At 37.1% G+C, this 19,401-nt stretch overlaps 1 protein-coding gene across 15 annotated transcripts in view; it reads right to left on the bottom strand.

The window, feature by feature from the left end:
• The window catches only part of CEP128 (centrosomal protein 128), a 381,239-nt gene that overhangs the window by 223,274 nt on the left and 138,564 nt on the right, over positions 1-19,401 (bottom strand). For all 15 annotated transcript variants that reach the window (XM_081830112.1, XM_081830117.1, XM_081830119.1 and 12 more), the window contains 2 exons: positions 14,667-14,843; positions 9,926-9,985 (listed from right to left, as the gene is read on the bottom strand). In XM_081830112.1, the coding sequence (XP_081686238.1) occupies positions 9,926-9,985; positions 14,667-14,843 (237 nt within the window). The remainder of the gene's footprint in view (positions 1-9,925; positions 9,986-14,666; positions 14,844-19,401) is intronic.

Below are 19,401 nucleotides of genomic sequence, written 5' to 3'. Positions count from 1 at the left end.
TGTTGGTGTGTGTGGAGGAATTAGAATTCTTATATAATGGTGGTAGGAGTGTACCATGGTGCAGCCACTTGGAAAACAATCTGGCCATTCTTCAAAAGGTTAGACATAGTTCCCATATAACCCAGGATTCTACTCTTAAGTACATATTTAAGAGAAATGAAAACATATGTTCATGAAAAACTTGAACTCAAATGTTCATATCAGCATTATTCATGAGATCCAAGAAATGGAAATAACCCAAAGGAACATCAACTGATAAATGGATGAATAAAATGTGGTAAATCCATACAATGGACTATTATTTAGCAAGGAAGTGAAGTACTGATACATGCTACAATACAGATGAACCTTGGAAACATTCTGCTGAATGAAAGAAGTCATTCATAAAGGACCACATATTGTATGATTCCATTTATAGGAAATGTCCAGAACTGGCAAATCTATAAAGATAGAAAGCAGATTACTTGTTGACTAGGGTTGTGGGCAGGGATGAGTGGAATGGACAGATTTAGGAGGTGATGGCTAAAGGGTCCATGTCTTCTTTTTGGGGTGATAAAATGTTCTAAAATTCATTGTGGTTATGGCTTCACTCTTCTGTGAATATACTAAAAACTATTGAATGGTACACTCTAAATAGGTGAATTGTATGGTATGTGAATTATATCTCAATTCAGCCGTTATTTGACAAAAAACAAAAAACAAAAGAGAGGACAGGAAAACAAAGCTAAAATTATACCTCCTTGCAGAGATGAAACCTGGCTTTATTACCTGTTACATAATTTATAGGCCCCTGTCTTACCTGAATGTCGCTAGGCAAATACAGGAAGTCCCCAACTTAAACTGAGCTGTGGACTTCCAATTATGATTGCAAAAATTTAATGAAGGCTGCTTCATTTCCCAATATCCACTTTAAAATACCCATGCAAATACAAAGAGATAAAAAGCTTCCTTAGGACAGGAAACCAGGAAACTTAGTCAACTCTTCGCCATATAAAAGGAGCACACTCTACTAAAACTTTTCTCTCAGTAAAGCACTGAGGCAGAATATAGGGTCGACGGTGAGGGTGAGTGATATACCACCATCCCCATCTAACCACAGTATGAAAGAGACACAAGAAAGGGAATTGGACTGTTCTTTAGAAAGCTTGCTCTTTGTATAGAGTGAAGCCCATATTGGAGGCTAGAACTCAAGAGACTGTTAGCAATATTCGAAACAAGAGAAAATGGTAAGGTGTGTGTGTGTGTGTGTGTGTGTGTGTGTGTGTGTGTGTGTGTGTGTGTGTGTGTGTGTGTGTGTGTGTGTGTGTGTGTGTGTGTTTGAGATTTAAATGTTAGGGATAAAGGAGAGAAAGGAATCAGTACTGATGTTCAAGTTTCTAGCTTAAGAAAGTGTGAGAGAGGAAAACTAGAAGCAAAGATTTAGGGGTTAAAAAGTTAACATCAGACTGCAATAAGCTGAAGTTGTTATGGCCAAGACACAGAAGTGTGAATGACTGGTTGGATATATAGATCTAAAGCTTGAGAGATATGGACGAGAGATACAGACTGAAGAATTAACAACATGGAGGACATTCAAGGCAAAGGAACAAATAAAACAGCCCACGGAATGTCTATAAAGTAAAGAGAGGAGAGTTTCAAAGAGATGAACAGAAGAGAAACCTAAAAATAAAGCTAAGAAGAAGAAATTGGAAAGGCACAAGGAAAATCTAAGAGTCTGGGTTGACAGAATCCCAAAGGAAGAAAATAAAAATACTACAAGAAGATGGATATGCTTAAAGTGTCAGAGACTTCCAAGAAGAAGGGGCCAGTACATTTGGCAATTTAAAAAACACACATCTATGTCAAAAACAACTGCAGCTCAGCCCACCAAACCAAAACAGGACTGAAAAGATGAACACCAAACTGTTAATGATGATTATGCCTACTACGGAGAGAGGTACAAACAGGGAAATGAGGGTAGATACTCTACTCTCCACACTTCTATATTGTTAAAATCTTGAAAATGAGAGAATATGTTCAGTGCATGATGTAATAAAAATTATTCTAGACAATTTAATCATTTTAGATACAAGTCAGTAGGAAAATGATTCTAGAACATTACCACTTAAGTCATTCATTTACTGCTAGTAACTAGCCAAAATAAGGGGAGGTCTATGCTATTGCTGCCTGCCTCTGTGTGAAAACGACAATCTGAATCTACAGATTGTACCTTTTGTTCACCTCCCCAAACTTAACCAGTTACTCAAGAAAAATAAATAAACCGGGCGCCTGGGTGGCTCAGTTGGTTGAGCGACTGCCTTCGGCTCAGGTCATGATCCCGGAGTCCCGGGATCGAGTCCCGCATCAGGCTACCTGCTCGGCAGGGAGTCTGCTTCTCCCTCTCCCGCTCCCCCCTCTTGTGCTCTTTGTCTCTCTCACTCTCTCTCTCAAATAAATAAATAAAATCTTTAAAAAAAAGAAAAAGAAATAAACCAAAAAGCCCTAGTAATTTTCATATTATTATTGGCATGATAAAAGGTAAAGGTTAGATATACAGTTTCTGGAAAAGATATATTTTCAACCAAGTCTTTTTGCTGCTTATTTGGCGCCTTAAACACGTACACCTCTTTATCTTTGTATATTAAAGAATTTGATATACTAAATCCTCAAGATTGTGTTTAAGAATTTTAAATTATTCTTCAATTTAAAGCACCTTGGGAATGGATGTGTGTTCACATTTGTATGTGAGCACACACACTACAATTAATACAGCGTTCTGCACATAATGAGGACAGGACACATGCAATTAAATGAAAAATTAGATGCTGTGGAGTTCTTGCAAAGTGGTAGCACCTTGCATTTAAGTAATAAAACAGGAAAATAAAATATCTTGAAAAGAAAAATATCCAAGATTTTTTTTTAGTATCACTGTATTAAGAAAGTTTAATGGCCATTCAAAAATAACGCATTTAGGACCTAAATACCACTGATCTGGATTAGAAAAATACAACCATAAAGAAGGGCTGGAAGGATGCCCCTTCTAATGTGATCATGTCCATGGTTCTTCTCAGCTCCAACAGTTTCCTATCACATAAGAATGAAACCCTAATGTTATCAGATCTTCTGATACCTCAAAAGGAAAACAAATTCCATGCTGTAATTATGCAATTGAATAATTTTTTTTTTTAAATGTTCATTACCAATTCTATTTTTTAAAACCAACGTGGTCCAAACAAAGTGAGGCCCTGGGGATCACCAGTTTCAATCACCCAGTTTAATCTCCTCCTGCCCAGTGATTTAAATGCAAATTTAGAAAATAACTGCACATTTCCCTTTTCTCAAAGATTTCCTACTTACTCCATCTCAAACTTTGGCCTGTGCTCAGTACCACTGCTAAGGGTTGATAATGAAGAAACAAATAATTTGTTTTGTCATAACAATAATCCCACTGGTTCTGGTAAAAGCAAAAGAATAACACAAAATAATCTCTGAAACAAAGCATTAATCAGGTTTGATAATGTGTTATGGACTAATTGTGTCCCCCTCAAGTTTGTATGTTGAAGTCTTAATCCTCAGTGTGACTGTATTTGGAGATAGTGCCTTTAGGGAGGTAAGCAATAAAAGTTAAATGAGGTTACTACCACAGAGGGGCCCTACTCCTAAAGGACTGGAGTCCTTATAAGAGGAAGAGACACTGTGTCTCCTGACACCCCCAATTCTTCCAGTAATATTCACAACCCCCCAAATGCCCCTCCCCCCACATGAAAGTGGCCATCTACAAGCCAGGAAGAGGCCTCACCAAAAACTGACCCTGGGACCTAGACCTTGGACATCTAGGCTCCAGAACTGTGAGAAAATAAGTATCTGTTGTTTAAGCCACCCACTTTGTGGTATTTTATTATGGCGGCCCGAGCAGACTAATATATGTGACCTATGGCTTCAGTTTATTCCTATAAAGCCTTTAGTCCATCACCATACAAAATTTAAAAATAGGTTATAGTTAAATGCTTATTGTGAATTGAATATGAAAGCAGAATATATTATTAATCCTACAAAACAAAATATCAATTTATGGAAATTTAATCAACCAATAGTCAATTATGAGAATCAGTGTTTGTTAGAGAAACACCCAACATCTTTCATTAAGTGTCTTAGAGAAACAGCTTGGAATACAGTATAGGAATAACTTTACCAATTCCAAATAATAATTAGCTGACAAAGCTATTAATCACAGTGCAAACACCATTCTATTAACCACTCCTAAGAGCATCTTAAAGATTACATAATAGGTTCATTTATTTAACTACATCAAGTATTGCTAAATAAACTAAAATCGAGAAAGCATTTCTAAATAAGGCAGTTTTTTACCTTCATAGTTGACAGCTTGCAATTAGGTGGGAATAAGTATCTAGTAAAACCATCAAAATGATCTTTTTAATCTGTAAGAATCCCCTAGTGAGATTTAGTGTAATACTATACTAAAATCATTAAGGAATGACTCAAAGCTAAAACCTAGAGAAACAGAAAATTCGAATAAAAAGATTATAGCTGATAGAGTTAGCAATTATATTAAGGCCCATAATTTTGCTGCTTTTAACTACTACACTTCCTTTGCCAAAACTCAAAAAACAATTTTGAGAGGAAATGTTTATAGAAGAACCAAAAGTAAAGAAGAGAATGGCAATTCTTAAGAATGTGCCAGGCCACCAAAACAAAAATTAAACCAGAAGTACGAAATTCAAACCCAAAGCAACCTCAATATATAATTCTTTTAGTAATATTCTCCACTTTTCTACATAGTTACGAATACAATTCAAGAAGAAAGAAAAAATATCTCCATAATAAGAGTACATATTTAAAAATACAAAATACTTTTTTTTTCAATTAAACTGAATGTGTTCCATGCACACAATCTAAAGTATCTTTCCAACAAATGAATCAAGATACCTGAGTTTTATGTCTCATTTTGAGGTCTACACTGGAAGAATAAAATACCAGATGATTATTCACATCCTTCAACAAGAATTAAATACACTGGGTCTAATACTTCTCACACAATGACTGTTGTAAAAAGTCTATACCACTAAAAAGACAATATGCATAAAAGTAAGATTTATATTCAAATGTAGATTACACAACCAATGGAAAGAAACACTGACACAGAATTCAGAGACCCAGGTTCTAAACCCTTCTCAGTAACTAATTAGCTTTAGGTCCTCAGGTAAATCTCACAATTCCCAGAGCCTTCTCGAAGTTAAACTACATGATCTCCAAAGCTACTTCAGTTATAATATTCCAAAAATGGCAAGGAAAGGCAACACCTAAAACACATTATACCATTAAAAGTATGAGTCCTCGGGATGATACCAAACGGAGTAATAAAGGAAAATTCCCAACTAATTTAGAAGTGTATTTCTTATCTATGTAATCTTTAAAGTTTACAGTTCTGATCAAATGAAACAATAATTGAGAGTTAATAAATTTACTGAAATCTAAACTGCTTGCTATTTATTCTTTGGTGATATTCAAACTGAGGAAATAACTTGAGTAGACAAATGTAGTATTCCTAATAAACTCTTTTTTAAAAAAATTTTATTGAGCATTTAGGTAGGTATTATGGTAAGTGCTCAAGATGTAATGAGGAGGGCGCCTGGGTGGCTCAGTTGGTTAAGCAACTGCCTTCGGCTCAGGTCATGATCCTGGAGTCCCGGGATCGAGTCCCGCATCGGGCTCCCTGCTCAGCAGGGAGTCTGCTTCTCCCTCTGACCCTCCTCCCTCTCATGCTCTCTGTCTCTCATTCTGTCTCAAATAAATAAATAAAATCTTAAAAAAAAAAAAAAAGATGTAATGAGGAACAAGTTAGACACAGGTCTTCCCTCATGAAGTTTGCAGACTAAAAAAAAGAGGAGGAGAATAAATGGGATAAAGGTGAAGAAGGAAGAGATCTTTATAGCCAAAGAAGCATATACCTTTTTGTATCTTGAGGAATTAATAGGTACTGGACTTCCCAAATTAAATGTGTTCTTCTGTAAACAACAGAGCACTCAGGATCCTGCCTTGTGCTAAAGAGCAGTTCGACACCAGCTTTTCTTTTATTTGTATCATAAAATGATACCTTAAGATCTGGGATCAACAGTGATACTCTCTAGTATTGTCATTCCATCCTGAGAGTGCCTGCCTGCTCTAGATTTGAAATTTGTCCGCATTTTCTGGGAACGTCTTTGCTACTTCTCGTTTCTTTTCATGATTTGAACCTAAACTCTGATCTCTGCCTCTGACCCAGCTTCTCTTTGGGGCTTTCTGTCCAAATAGGACTTTCTAGATATCAATCCCAGGCTGACAACTCTTCCAATACTTCTTCTAGCTAGCCTAACTGGGATTCTGTATATGCCCATCTATTCAGAAACCAAACTTTGAGAGAGTATCTTCTAGTTTGTCTTGAAAATCCTAGACATCTCCTTCTCTATCACTCCATCTGACGTAACATTAAACATCTCTTGTGTATTGTCACCAAAATATTACTTCAGTCTGTCCCTTCCTCTGAATCTCTACAATTTCCTTAGTTTATGGATTTTCACCCCAGAGATATTGGTCTCATCCAAAGACCTCTTAACTGGTCTCCCTGCCTTTGGTCTTCCCAGCTCTAATCCACCTTTCACATCGCTATCAGAGTAATGCTTCTGAAATATGAATATGAGTAAATCAGTATCCTGTTCAAATCTCCTTTGTGGTTCCCCCAAATGTGGAACTGAACTTAACCTTTTAAATGGCATACAATGCTCTTCTTGGTGGACCTATTCTCTACCTCTTTCTAGAGCCTCATCCCTGCCATTCTCTGTCTCACACTTTCATACTGTAGTACTGCCAAATCAGTTGGGGTTTCTTTGTATTTATCATGCTGTTTCTCTTCCGTACCATGCCTACAATTGTTTACTCTGCACACATGGTCTTTCCTCTTTATCTGGCCAGCTTTAATATTCATCTGAGATATCAGACTCCATGACAGCTTCTGCACACCTGTATCACAGCTCTTTTTTTTTTTTTTTTAAAGATTTTATTTATTTATTTGAGAGAGAGAGTACAAGCTGGGGAGAGAGAAAGAGGGAGAGGGAGAAGCAGACTCCCCACTGAGCAGGGAGCCTGATGTGGGGCTCGATCCCAGGACCCTGGGATCATGACCCGAGCTGAAGGCAGACGCTTAACCGAAAGAGCCACCCAGGCGCCCCTGTATCACAGCTCTTATAGATAATATTGAAATTATATATGTGTCGGCTTTTCTAGAGAAAAAATATTCCTCAAGAGGAAGGATCACGCCAAATTCATTATTATGCCCACAGCATGTAATATAGTGTCTGGGACATAGTAGCTACTCAGTAAATTCTGTTAAACTGAATAAATTTGGCCTCTAAATGCCTTGTTGGGATTTATGACAAAAACAAATCCCTGATCTATGGGAACTGCTTGCCTAGTATTTCTTAATGACTATCTCAATCCTCTTCCTCCCTGTAATGTATTGTTCTTACCATTCTTTGCTTATCTTATCTGTGAGCCTGGCCCAACTCTTAGCTGGACTTCATATTTATATTATGCGACCAATGCCAACAAAGCAACAGTGACACTATCCTCACCCAATCCTCTAGTTCTTCCAGGATTAACACTAACAGAAGAAATTCGTTTGGCAGATTTATGAAAACAATTACCAAATGCCCTGAGAGGTCCTTCTAATACTGCAAAATGTCAGCATGGACTAGCTGAATAGCAATTCTACTTTCCATATAGTTTTTGTTCTCTGACTTCAGATCTTATCTTCAATACTTATAGAGCTGTCCAGTCATAGTTCACGGGAATTACAGTATTGTAGCCCATCCATAACCTAAACCATCTTTCTAGCAAATAGATTAAATTCCTCCTTAGTCAGTTGGTCAGTGTGGTATTGCTTATCATGACCCTTTTACACTATAGAGGAACACTTGTCTCATGCAGTATTAAAACTCATCTGATCAGAAGTTCAATCCCATTAAATGATAAGGGAAAACTGCTCACTAGCTCCCAAATTAAAGAGCTATGATTAAGAGTCATCTCTGGCTCTCATAATTTAACTGAACAACAGCAGTGAAAGCTTTCTGTTCAGAAATGATAAAGATTTTAACTTAAAAGAAAATTCCAAGTACATTGCTCTTGTTGTCACAATTGAGGAGTCGGGAAAAAGAAAAAAGAAAAATGCTTTATTAATGAACAACAAAAGTTTCTAGCCCAAAATTTCTGAGACAGCAAAACATGTATTTCTAGATTTCCTATGCAGGTGGCATAAATACAAGTTTGCATTTGGTTTTATCGAAATGGTTAGGAATGAACAGCATCGCTGTACTTAACGTAGGAGGAAAATTTTACAAGGTTGTGCAAATTTCAATAGTCCATCATAATGCTATTAGTTTCTTATTAAGATTTTTTTTAAGAGGTTTCTTTAATGCACAGCTGGCCTTCCAAGGTGAACCCTGTCTTTCCCCACCACCTCCCACCTGTACCTTACTCATCAAGCTCAGGGCATTATCTGTGTTCACTCAGATATTCTTAACTTCTTGCCATTATTATACCTATAATTAGCCAACTGGAGAACTTCTGCATATTTTTTGTATGATCAAGTTTCAATACTACATTTTTGCAGAAACCTTCTGTAACACGCTGGTAGCATCATACCCTCTTATCTCCTAGCACAGATGTCATAGTCAGTTCTTCCTCTTGTGTTTCCTTGTCAATGTTTATATATTTTTATAACAATATAACACACCTTAAGGATTTTAAAAATTTGTATACATTTCCATTTTCCTTATTAATTTCCATGGCTTGCTAACATTTATAACCCTCATGTCTATACACAAAAAAAGTATGCAGTCAATAAATCTTGGCTGAATGAAAACTTTAGACAGTAATACACACAATGGTAAGAATATTAATTGTGAGTCTAACATGCAATCCATTTTCCCATTCTTTATACGGCACTGGAAAAGTCACATACCTTTTCTAAAACCTCACTTTTCTCATATTTTTAAATTACGATATGGGACAAACTTAAGAGTTCTTTCTTACAATAAAATCCTAAGTTGGACCACAGTTGTTCAGGTTTATAGTACAGTTGGTTTTCTTATAGAATTTAAATGGGATGGAAGATTTTTCACTTTAGCATCTCAAAGCAGAAAAAACCAGTTTAAGAAGGAATACAAATGCTTAAGTGTCAATACTTGGATAAACAGACACCTACATCTTATACGGTCATAATTTTCTATATATTTTAATTAAGGAATTTCCAAGTTCATCTGATATATGAGAATAGCTGGTAATCATCCCATAGTGCAGAGGAATCTTCTGCTAAAATTAGCAAATTGTTCAATTTTACTTAGATTTGCTTACCTGCCCTTTAAATTTAAATCACTAAAGAACCACAAAGCAAGAAAGTTACCCTCAGAACATAAAGTTTACCCTTCCCACTTTGCAGGTGAAGAAACAAGATATCCAGAGAAATGAAGGGATTTGTTTGAGCCACACAGAGATTTGGCAGGCTTTGAGCTTACCTCCAGGAACTAAAATATATTAAGTATCTATGTGTAAATAAAGGTTGGTTATATCTGCCTGGACCTTTATACATTTCCCGAGACATTGCCTATCCCAAGGAAAAGGCAGAAGAATTTGTCTGACAATCTAGTTTTGATATTTCAACAGTTTTACCTTCCTTTATTCTCTCATTCTGTGAACTATAGTCCTATATAGTTAAGCTAATTTTTAAATGTTAAACTAAAGGAACATGGAGGTTTCTTAAATGCATGACAATGATATCTTCCCCAAAACAGCTTTTATGTTCTGTTCTATAACAAAATGTATGGCTGGCCCAAATAGGATACCTTGAAAGTCATAAATATTATGGTAATTTTAGGACTTAAAGATAAATTACCTTGCTTTCTGCTAACCAGCGATGTGGGTCATAGTTAATATCAGGACTAGATGAAAAAACCTACAAAAGGAAATAGTCTATTAGAAGTAGAATTTTTTCTGAAATGAACTTACATAAGTGAAATTCTTCACCATAATATCCAAAAGTTTAGTCCCTAAATTTAAAGGTTTAAAAAGAAAAAAGTTCATATCAAGTACCCAACCAATTCCAAACCACCATTTATCTGGTATGTCTACTTAAGTACACATGTATGTATGTATATACGTATACACTGACAGTAAATATTTAGCACAAATACAGAGACATGAATCAACTCTCAAGTGTTATCATTGTTAGAATCTCTGAAGGCTGATTCCAAGGATTTCTGGCAAGCAGCCTCAATTAAACCAGTGTACTTCATTTTTGTTTGTTTCTTTGCCTCAGTCTTGTTCCACATAATATATTTCACAGTGGGTTAGATGTAATTACACGAAACTTAATTCTTTGTCTCATTTATCCTTCTTTAATTTCATACTATGAGGGCCATTTTGTCTCATTAATGGTTGTGTAGAACTGACAGAAACTAATCAACATGACTTTGTGCAAACATTGCTTTATATTTCATGATGGTAACAAAATCCTACAATAAATAGGCTGTCTATACCAGCTGCCTTGATTTCCTTCACACCAACTCATTTATAAAATCCTTTGCCATCTGGTTTTGCCTTATTACTAAGAAAACGGTGCTCAAAGGTTGTCACTGACTTTATGATTGTAAACACAAAATTTTTTCTCAGTTCCTACTTTCTTTGAAACAGGTGCACCTGTGATATTTTTACAGGCCTCCTCTCTAGAAACTTTCTGCTTAAAAATACCCTATCCCTTTGCAAGAGATGTCTATTTCTATTCTCAAATATTTCCATACTTCCTGATGTGCGTGCACATCACTCCCCCAAGGAATATCACTAGGTAATTCATTTAGACACATGATGAATACATAATGATGCCAACCATATGCCATAAACAAGAGTGCTATATTCTTTTTTTTTTTTTAAAGATTTTATTTATTTATTTGAGAGAGAGAGAATGAGAGACAGAGAGCATGAGAGGGAGGAGGGTCAGAGGGAGAAGCAGACTCCCCGCTGAGCAGGGAGCCCGACGCGGGACTCGATTCTGAGACTCCAGGATCATGACCTGAGCCGAAGGCAGTCGCTTAACCAACTGAGCCACCCAGGCGCCCCAAGAGTGCTATATTCTTATATCCAACTTTTTTCTCCTCCACTTTTCTCACCATCCAAATCTCATCAACTCTCATGCCTCTCTGACTTCAGTGAAATCCTGCCTCTAGTTCATAGTGTTTTCTTCCTCTTTGAACTCTGCTTTTTTGTAAGCATCTATTTGTCAATGATTGTCACTGATTATATGTTTTTATTGTTCTTTTCCATTCATCTGTGTCATAGTTTTCAATTAAAACTTCAGTGACCTAAGATCGAGTGCTCAAGATTAAAGTCTAAAATAATTTGATAGGCATATAAGTAATGTTCATATTTTGTGATTTTTTTTTTTACAAATGTATATATAGTTTAGTGTTTAAGAGAACAGCCTTGTCCACTTACAAGTGGTGTGACTTAATTTCTCTAAGCTGCAGATTATCATCTATAAAGTAGGCAAACTGCCTCATAAGGCCAAAGTATAAATTAAATAAAATGAGGGTTAGCACAGTGTCTGGCACATAGAACACTATTATTACTACTAACTGCATATAAAGATGTCATCATCAGGAAACAGACTTCAAGGTCTCTTGTGACAAGAGCACTGTAACAACAATTTGTCATAAAAAGTTAAAAGAAACAGGGGGGCCTGGGTGGCTCAGTCAGTTAGGCATCTGCCTTTGGCTCAGGTCATGATCCCAGAGTCCTGGGATAGAGCCCCATGTCTGCTCCCTGCTCTGCAGGGAGTCTGCTTCTCCCTCTGCCTCCCCTACCACTTGTTCTCATCCTCTCTCTCCCTAAAATATTTTTTTTAAAAAGTTAAAAGATACATATACATATACAAATATATATGAATATATGACCAAAAAGAAGGACACTACATAATAATGTTAGCTAGCATTAGTTGAGTATTCACTAAGTGCAAGGTATTTCACTCCATAATATGCACCTTGTATTATCTTATTCTACTTTATCCTCAAAATAAACCAACTTATAAATGGGACATGCATTCTTAGAGAGAAGAGAAATTACATAACTTGTCCAAGGTCATACATTAGCAATTTGGAGAGATGCAATTTGAGCCTACATCTGTCTTGATCCAAAGCCTATCCTCTTTATGCTCTACAAATGAGTGAATACTCAGACCAAGTGTTATGAGAAAAGCTCTTCAATTATCAAAGATTGGTCTGTGAAAATGATGTAACTTTAATTCAGACACTTTCCTAATTGTTTTATAATAGTCGTGGCTTATTAAGTGTTTGTCCTTAAGTTTTCAAACACTACATGCATTTACTAAAGTGGAATAAGTAATAAATATGGTAGCTGGAGAAAGAAAAAGGTAGTTAGAAATAATATCAATACTCCCAAGGACTTTTCTCAGGCTCATTCCTTACACATCTATTATCCAATTCATATCATAGCTGTCACTCTCTACATAAAATGGCTAAAAACTTTCATCAGCAATATATCAAAATCAACAAATGACAAAGAATAATTGTAATTATTCCATTTTTTAAAACATTTTGTAAGGACCACCACTCTCTGAACTATAAAGCATAGAATCAATTTTGTTTTAACAACACCTTGGGTGGTTTATTTGAGGTGAGAGCAAATGTTATATTCTTCGGTATTCATTTTTTTCCCCAAGTTTATAGGAAGGTTAACTGTTATAACAGAAGTTACTAATAGAAAAAGACCCACAATGAAAAAAGTGTACTCTAAACAAAACAACAACAACAAAAAACTTAATAGAATTTCCATTCTTTTGGATTTACTTTCCACCCATCACTTGGATTAAATGTCTTTCTCTAGGGGAAGAGGTGTAAAGACCCATTATCAAAGTCACTGCATTCCTGAAAGCCTATTATAAAATAGGGTGCTTTTTGTAATATGTTGGAAGGATAATTTGTGCCTCAAAAAGAAATAAAATATTTAAGTAATCTGCTATCTACCCACTATATTTTAGCCTGTAACTGCCCATCACAAGGTTTATATATCTTACAGTATGATCCAAATGATACCATTTCTATGTCTCTATCTGATTGAAAATAAGCCATCCTGACGCAAATACTTAAATATAGAATAAAGATTTCATTGTTAATATGTGCTTCTTTTAGATGAAATTAGGATCTGAAGGCCACACATCCTTAAATATAGGTAAACATGACAAGTCTTAAATAAAAAAGTAAATAAACAAATAAAATTAATAAAATAAATTAAATAAAAAAGGTAAACATGACAAGTCTTAAATAAAAAAAGCAGCAGCAGACAGGAAAAAGAATAGGCCCTATAACAAAACTGAAAGAGTTTTTCCTCTAAAGCCAATTACTTCTCATATTTGGCTCACAGTCCTCTCAAAATGACATCTGAGCCTTTTTAAAAATGTAGATAGGAATACATATTGTAGAAATTCCATCAACTTCACCAAATTCTACTCATTGAGATATTTCTGTTAAAGGTGAATCCTAAGATACCTTGCACTGCAAGAGTAGAAATATAGTTCTATTTTCTTTAAAACACCACATAAGAAAAAAAAAAAAAAGGAAAAGAAGGAAGAGCAGGAAAAAAGAGGAGAAAGCAGCATGAAAAACAAAAAGAGAAGATCATTTTATATGAGGAAAAGATAAATGACAAAATAAAAAGAAGAAACACCTGGAAAGTATTAAAAACTAAGAAGCCCTTAGGCATAACACTAAAATTTGAGCCCTGCCATCTCATCACATGAAATCAATACAGGGTAAATGATGGCTAAGTGTTATGGTCCCACTGTATCGAAGCAATGCAATGCATCATAGCAGTACTACAACCTAGACTGAAGGAGGTGCTCGCCTTCAAGGAATTAAAAACATTCATGATCAATCCTGTTTTTATTTTTCATTTCATTAGAACTATAAACTGGATAGCAATATTCTGTTTTAAAGATAGAAAAACTCACTTGAGTGTGATTTGTCTTAACAGGGAACGCAAATCGCATAGGGGACATGTGATTAAGCTCCGGAGTTAGATTACCAAGGTCTAAAGTCCTGGTTCTAGCATTTAACAAGCTACATGGCCAGGGGCAAGTTACTTAACCTCGCCAAGCCTTGCTTTCTCTTGTCTAAAATGAATTTAATCAAAGTACCTAAAGGACAGGGTAGTTTTAGGGGTTAAGGGAGAAAATCCTACACCGTAGCTACCACAGTACCTATAATATAACTAGTACTCAATAGATAATAGCCATTAATACACTAACAACAAAAATGGCCTGTGATAATGAAAACCCAGGCCTCTGGACTCCAAGGATACTTTTTCTGTCAGAACTGCTGCCTCTCTCATAAGACATTTTCTTTTACAGAGTGAGATAGAGGCAATTCAATGAATTAACGGTACACTTTCTCTCCCAGGACCATGCAATAGGTATAGTATCGCGTTCTTAACAGTGCAAGATGTTATTTTGTTTCATAAAACTTGCCAGAATAAAAATGTGACTACCACGTAACTATGCATTAAAATCTTATTATGATTATATATTAGGAAACTAACTGAAAGGCACAATGAGAACTCATAACTACTTTCAATTTCTCCATCGAGTCCCTGGAGAAGGTTTTACAAGCTGCATCAATTTCCTTTCCTATGACACCAAGAATGGATTCCTGTTCAGTCTCCAGGCAAAGAAGTTGATCCTTGAGCTGCAATCTGGCCTCTTCCATCCTCCTTAAGTGCTCTTCCTCATTGCTTATATGCTTTTCCTAAAACATTGATAAAAAGAACAGAAGTTAATTATTAAGTAAAGGCAAGAAACACTTGGAATATCTGTACAACCAACTCAAAGGAGTGTAGTAGAAAACAGATCTGACCCTGTCAGTCTCCTTACTTCACTAAAATAAACGTTTTGCCTACTCATCAACTGAGGTCAAGTTACAGAGAATTCGGAAAAAGGGCACTGAAGGAACTGAGTGAGTGGATACTTGGCAAAGAAAATTAAAGTAATTCTGTAACCAAATGAAAATGAAGTTAAAAAAATCCTTTACATTTTAATAACATAATGCCATTAATGGACTGGAGGGTAAAAGCTGATGCCACAAACAGACTTTGAGCTTTCAATAAATATTAGTGAAATACTAGAAAAAGTAAAATATAAAATAAGATTATGTTAGTTTCTTCATTTCAGAAAAAAATACCTATTACTACCTTATCTCATCAAAACATAGTTTTTAAAAAGTCTAAGTTTTCAAATGCAGTCATACTGCATAAATGCTTTGAGTCATGTAAATTTGATAAAAGCAAGATGGAGGTACGTCTCAAGTAAGCAAATATATTTAATGAAAAGAGGTTTCTAAGAATCCTTAAGAGATTACAAAGACTTGGGGCCCCCCTCTAGGCAAAGTCAGTCTCAATCATGATTGCACAATTTCATTACTAGAGAAATTCTAGTGGTGTAGCACAGACCTGAAAGAAAGTAACAGAATCACTAGAATTATAAGTATAAACAATGGCCCCAAAAGTCATGGTGGCTGGCTAGCTATGCTTTCACTCATTACACAGTAACCTGATCATTCTTTACCTACTCTTAAAATTAAAATAATAAAGAGATCCATCCACTCAATGAAAGTTAATCATGAAAGGAAAGATAGCATTTTAGCAGAATCACAAGATATTTCCTTTCAACTCAAATTACTTTAAAAAATAAACGAAACACCCTCTGCCCAAAAGAAGAGAGTCCTTTCACAAACTGTCTTCTATCCTTCCCTCCAGCTTCACACCTCCTTCCCACTCTGTCATATGTCAACTACTTGCAGCTTCTCAAATATGCCTTCATGTGCCTCTCCAACCACATCTGATGTGTACAACACTGCCTGAAGCTGCACTATTTGAAAATGGGGCTGGTAGCTAAGAGACAGCGTTTATCTTGACGACTACATCCTTCCGGTCTGTATCTCAGCTTGGTAAACTTAGGAACTGGATCTTCTCCCCTTTGGTACCCTGAGTGGAGTCCTCTTTCAGCAAAAGAGTAACATTAAGCTCACAAGAGACTAATGTACAAACTAGAATGCCACTCAATTAACTACATCAGTTTACAATGAGAACCATAACTGCCATATGGATCAGAATGTTCATGTCAGCATAACCAGTACATTTTCTCCCTGCAGACCAATGTGGATGGGAAGGCAAATTATAATCAGAATGTTGCTTAATGAATAGGAAACTGGAGCGAGGGGAGTTTGTTTTATGAAACAATGTGTAAATGGCATCACGCTAATGGCAGCCTGGCGTGTCCGTTGACACATCAGGGATTAACAAACCACAACAAGTGCTCCATTCTCCTGGGCAGTGTGTGGATGGAGACTGAAGTACATCTCCCTTTCTCCCTTGTTCACATTGTTTCTGTCCAAACTCTCCCTCCTGACTGATAAGGCATCTCTTTAGAGATACTGATATCTTCACAGAGTCTTGCTCTCCTCTAGGAGTCTTTCTGAAAATAACATCCTGGCTCTGAACATTTGATGATTTTAAAGCTTACTTACTAGAAAGCAACCTTCCTGTCAAGTCCCTAGGTGAGGATACTCGCCCCTGCACTGTTGGCTATGTACCTACCACCTATACTTCCTATCCTTCAAAATTTATCCTTCAAGACTTGGTCTCCTTCCTTTAATGATTTCCCAAAGCAGAATGTTCCCAGAGCATATTATGTATATCACAGTTTTAAAAATATATATATATCAAGCTGTAATATAATTGTTTTTCACCAGCCTCCCTCAATAAACTGCCAATTTCGGGAGCCTGCAAAACATGCTTATAATCATCTTTAAACTCCCCAAATTTGTTGAATAAGTGATTTAAAATTTTTCAAAGACTCAAATTCAACACTGGAAAGATCATTTCATCAATGACCATGCAGATCTATATATACTCAGAAGCTACTGAGGTGTGTTTGGATGTTCCTTCTATGCACACATAGACCTCCAGACTGCTGCTGTATTCTCACTGTTGTGAGATTAATAAAGAAAATACTCTATCGGGGTTACTGAAGTATTTTGAGGACAACTGGTGATATTCTAAACCCAGGCAATTCACAATGATGTTCTAACTGTTCTTTCTTTTCCCATTTCCCTCAGAGCCAGCTTTCTTCTATCCACTATCAGTTTTCTGTGCTATCACTTGACTCATCAATAAGAAGACAAAACTATTTCTATATTTTGATATTCCTAAAAATATTGATATTGTCAGAAAAGGCTCTATAAATTCAATCTCTTTACCAAAGACTGAAAACTTCATTATCCACTTCACTTATCTTTTGTGAGACAGTCCGCAGGCCATGTCTAACTGACCTCCCTTTGAAGTAAAACTCACAGAACTATGAACGCACATGGACTTTTGGGATCAGTAGGTCTAACTACCTATTATTCTTTCAAGAATCCTTTCTTTGACATTTCCAACAAACGGTCATCCAACCCCCTACATGACCAGCCCTAGTTTCAATGAATAAAACACTTGACAAAACTATAACTTCTTTTCATTTGTCCATGTGCTATACTCAAGAATGAAAGTGAATAGAGGGAGGAGCAAGATGGCGGAGGAGTAGGAGACCTAAATTTCCTCTGGTCCCAGGAATTCAGCTAAATAGGTATCAAACCATTCTGAACACCTACAAACTCAACAGGAGATCAAAGAAAAGAATAGCAGCAACTCTCTGAACAGAAAAGCGACCACTTTCTGGAAGGTAGGATGTGCAGAGAAGTGAATCCGAGGTGATATTCAGGAAGACAGATGGCGGGGGAGGGAGCCTCTGTGAGCCGCTACTGGCAAGTGATAGAGCAGCGGAGCACAAAATCGGAACTTTTAGAAGTCTGCTCCACTGAGGGACGTCGCTCCAGTGGCTAAGTGGGGGGTGGAACCCTCGCTGGGACAGTGTGGTCTCAGGCCCCTCGGGGTCACAGAAAGACTGGGGGTGCCTGAGTGCCGCAGAGCTCCCAGGTATCGGAGCAGGGAAGCCAGCTGCAGAGATGGAGCCGAGGTGCGGGCTCGCAACTCGGGGTTGCCATAAACTGTGATCCATGGCACAGTTGGGCCACTGCTCTTCCAGCAGGGACCCAACAAGCGGCAGATCCGGGGAGACTCCCCTTCCTCCCCCAGGAGGAGCGGCGTGGGAGCACACCGCAGGGATCTGCTGGGTTTGGACACTCCAAATGGGGTCGGATGCCAGAGATAGAAATGCTCGGTCACAGGCCGGGTGAGCATGGAGTGCGGCCAGAGATCAGGGAGACAGGAGTGACTGACTGCTTTTCTCTGGGGGCTCACTGAAGAGTGATGCCCCGAGGTCTCGGCTCCTCCGGGGCGGATATTGGGAGGCCGCCATTTTCACTCCCGTCCTCCAAAGCTGTATGGAAAGCTTGCAGGGAACAAAAGCTCCCGAGAGCAAACCTGAGCAGATGACTTAGCCCGCCCCTGGCAAGGGCGGGGCAATTCCACCTCCGGCAAAGACATTTGGGAACCACTGCAACAGGCCCCTCCCCAGGAGATCAGCAAGAACAGCCAGCCAAGACCAAGCTTTCCGATCAATGAGAACAGCGGACTCCAGCGCTAGGGGAATACAGCACATAGAATTCAGGGCTTTTTTCCCACGATTCTTTAGTCTTTCAAAGTTAATTTCTTTAATTTTCTTTTTCTTCTGTTCCTATTTTTTTTTTAATTTTTCTTTTTCCCTTCTTCAACCAACATCTTATCAATCCCTTTTTTAAAAATCTTTTTTATTTTTCATTTTTAGAGTCATAGTCTATCCCTTCATTGTAGTTAAACTTATTTTTGGTTTTGATTTTGAGTCCATCAAAATCCTAGAGGATAACACAGGCAGCAACCTCTTTGACCACAGCAGCAGCAACTTCTTCCTAGAAACATTGCCAAAGGCAGCAAGGGCAAAAATGAACTATTGGGACTTCATCAAGATAAAAAGCTTTTGCAAAGCAAAAGAAACAGTCGACAAAACCAAAAGACAACCGACAGAATGGGAGAAGATATTTGCAAATGACATATCAGAGAAAGGGCTAGTATCCAAAATCTATAAAGAACTTATCAAACTCAACACCCAAAGAACAAATAATCCAATCAAGAAATGGGCAGAAGACATGAACAGACATTTTTCCAAAGAAGACATCCAAACGGCCAACAGACACATGAAAAAGCGCTCAACATCGCTCGGCATCAGGGAAATCCAAATCAAAACCTCAATGAGATACCACCTCACACCAGTCAGAATGGCTAAAATTAACAAGTCAGGAAATGACAGATGTTGGCGAGGATGTGGAGAAA

Source organism: Leptonychotes weddellii, chromosome 9, assembly GCF_054177405.1.
Source record: "Leptonychotes weddellii isolate Sample4059 chromosome 9, ASM5417740v2, whole genome shotgun sequence".
Lineage (NCBI taxonomy): Eukaryota > Metazoa > Chordata > Mammalia > Carnivora > Phocidae > Leptonychotes > Leptonychotes weddellii.
The sequence above is the reverse complement of the archived record's forward strand: the minus strand, read 5'-3'. Positions and strand labels throughout refer to the sequence as shown.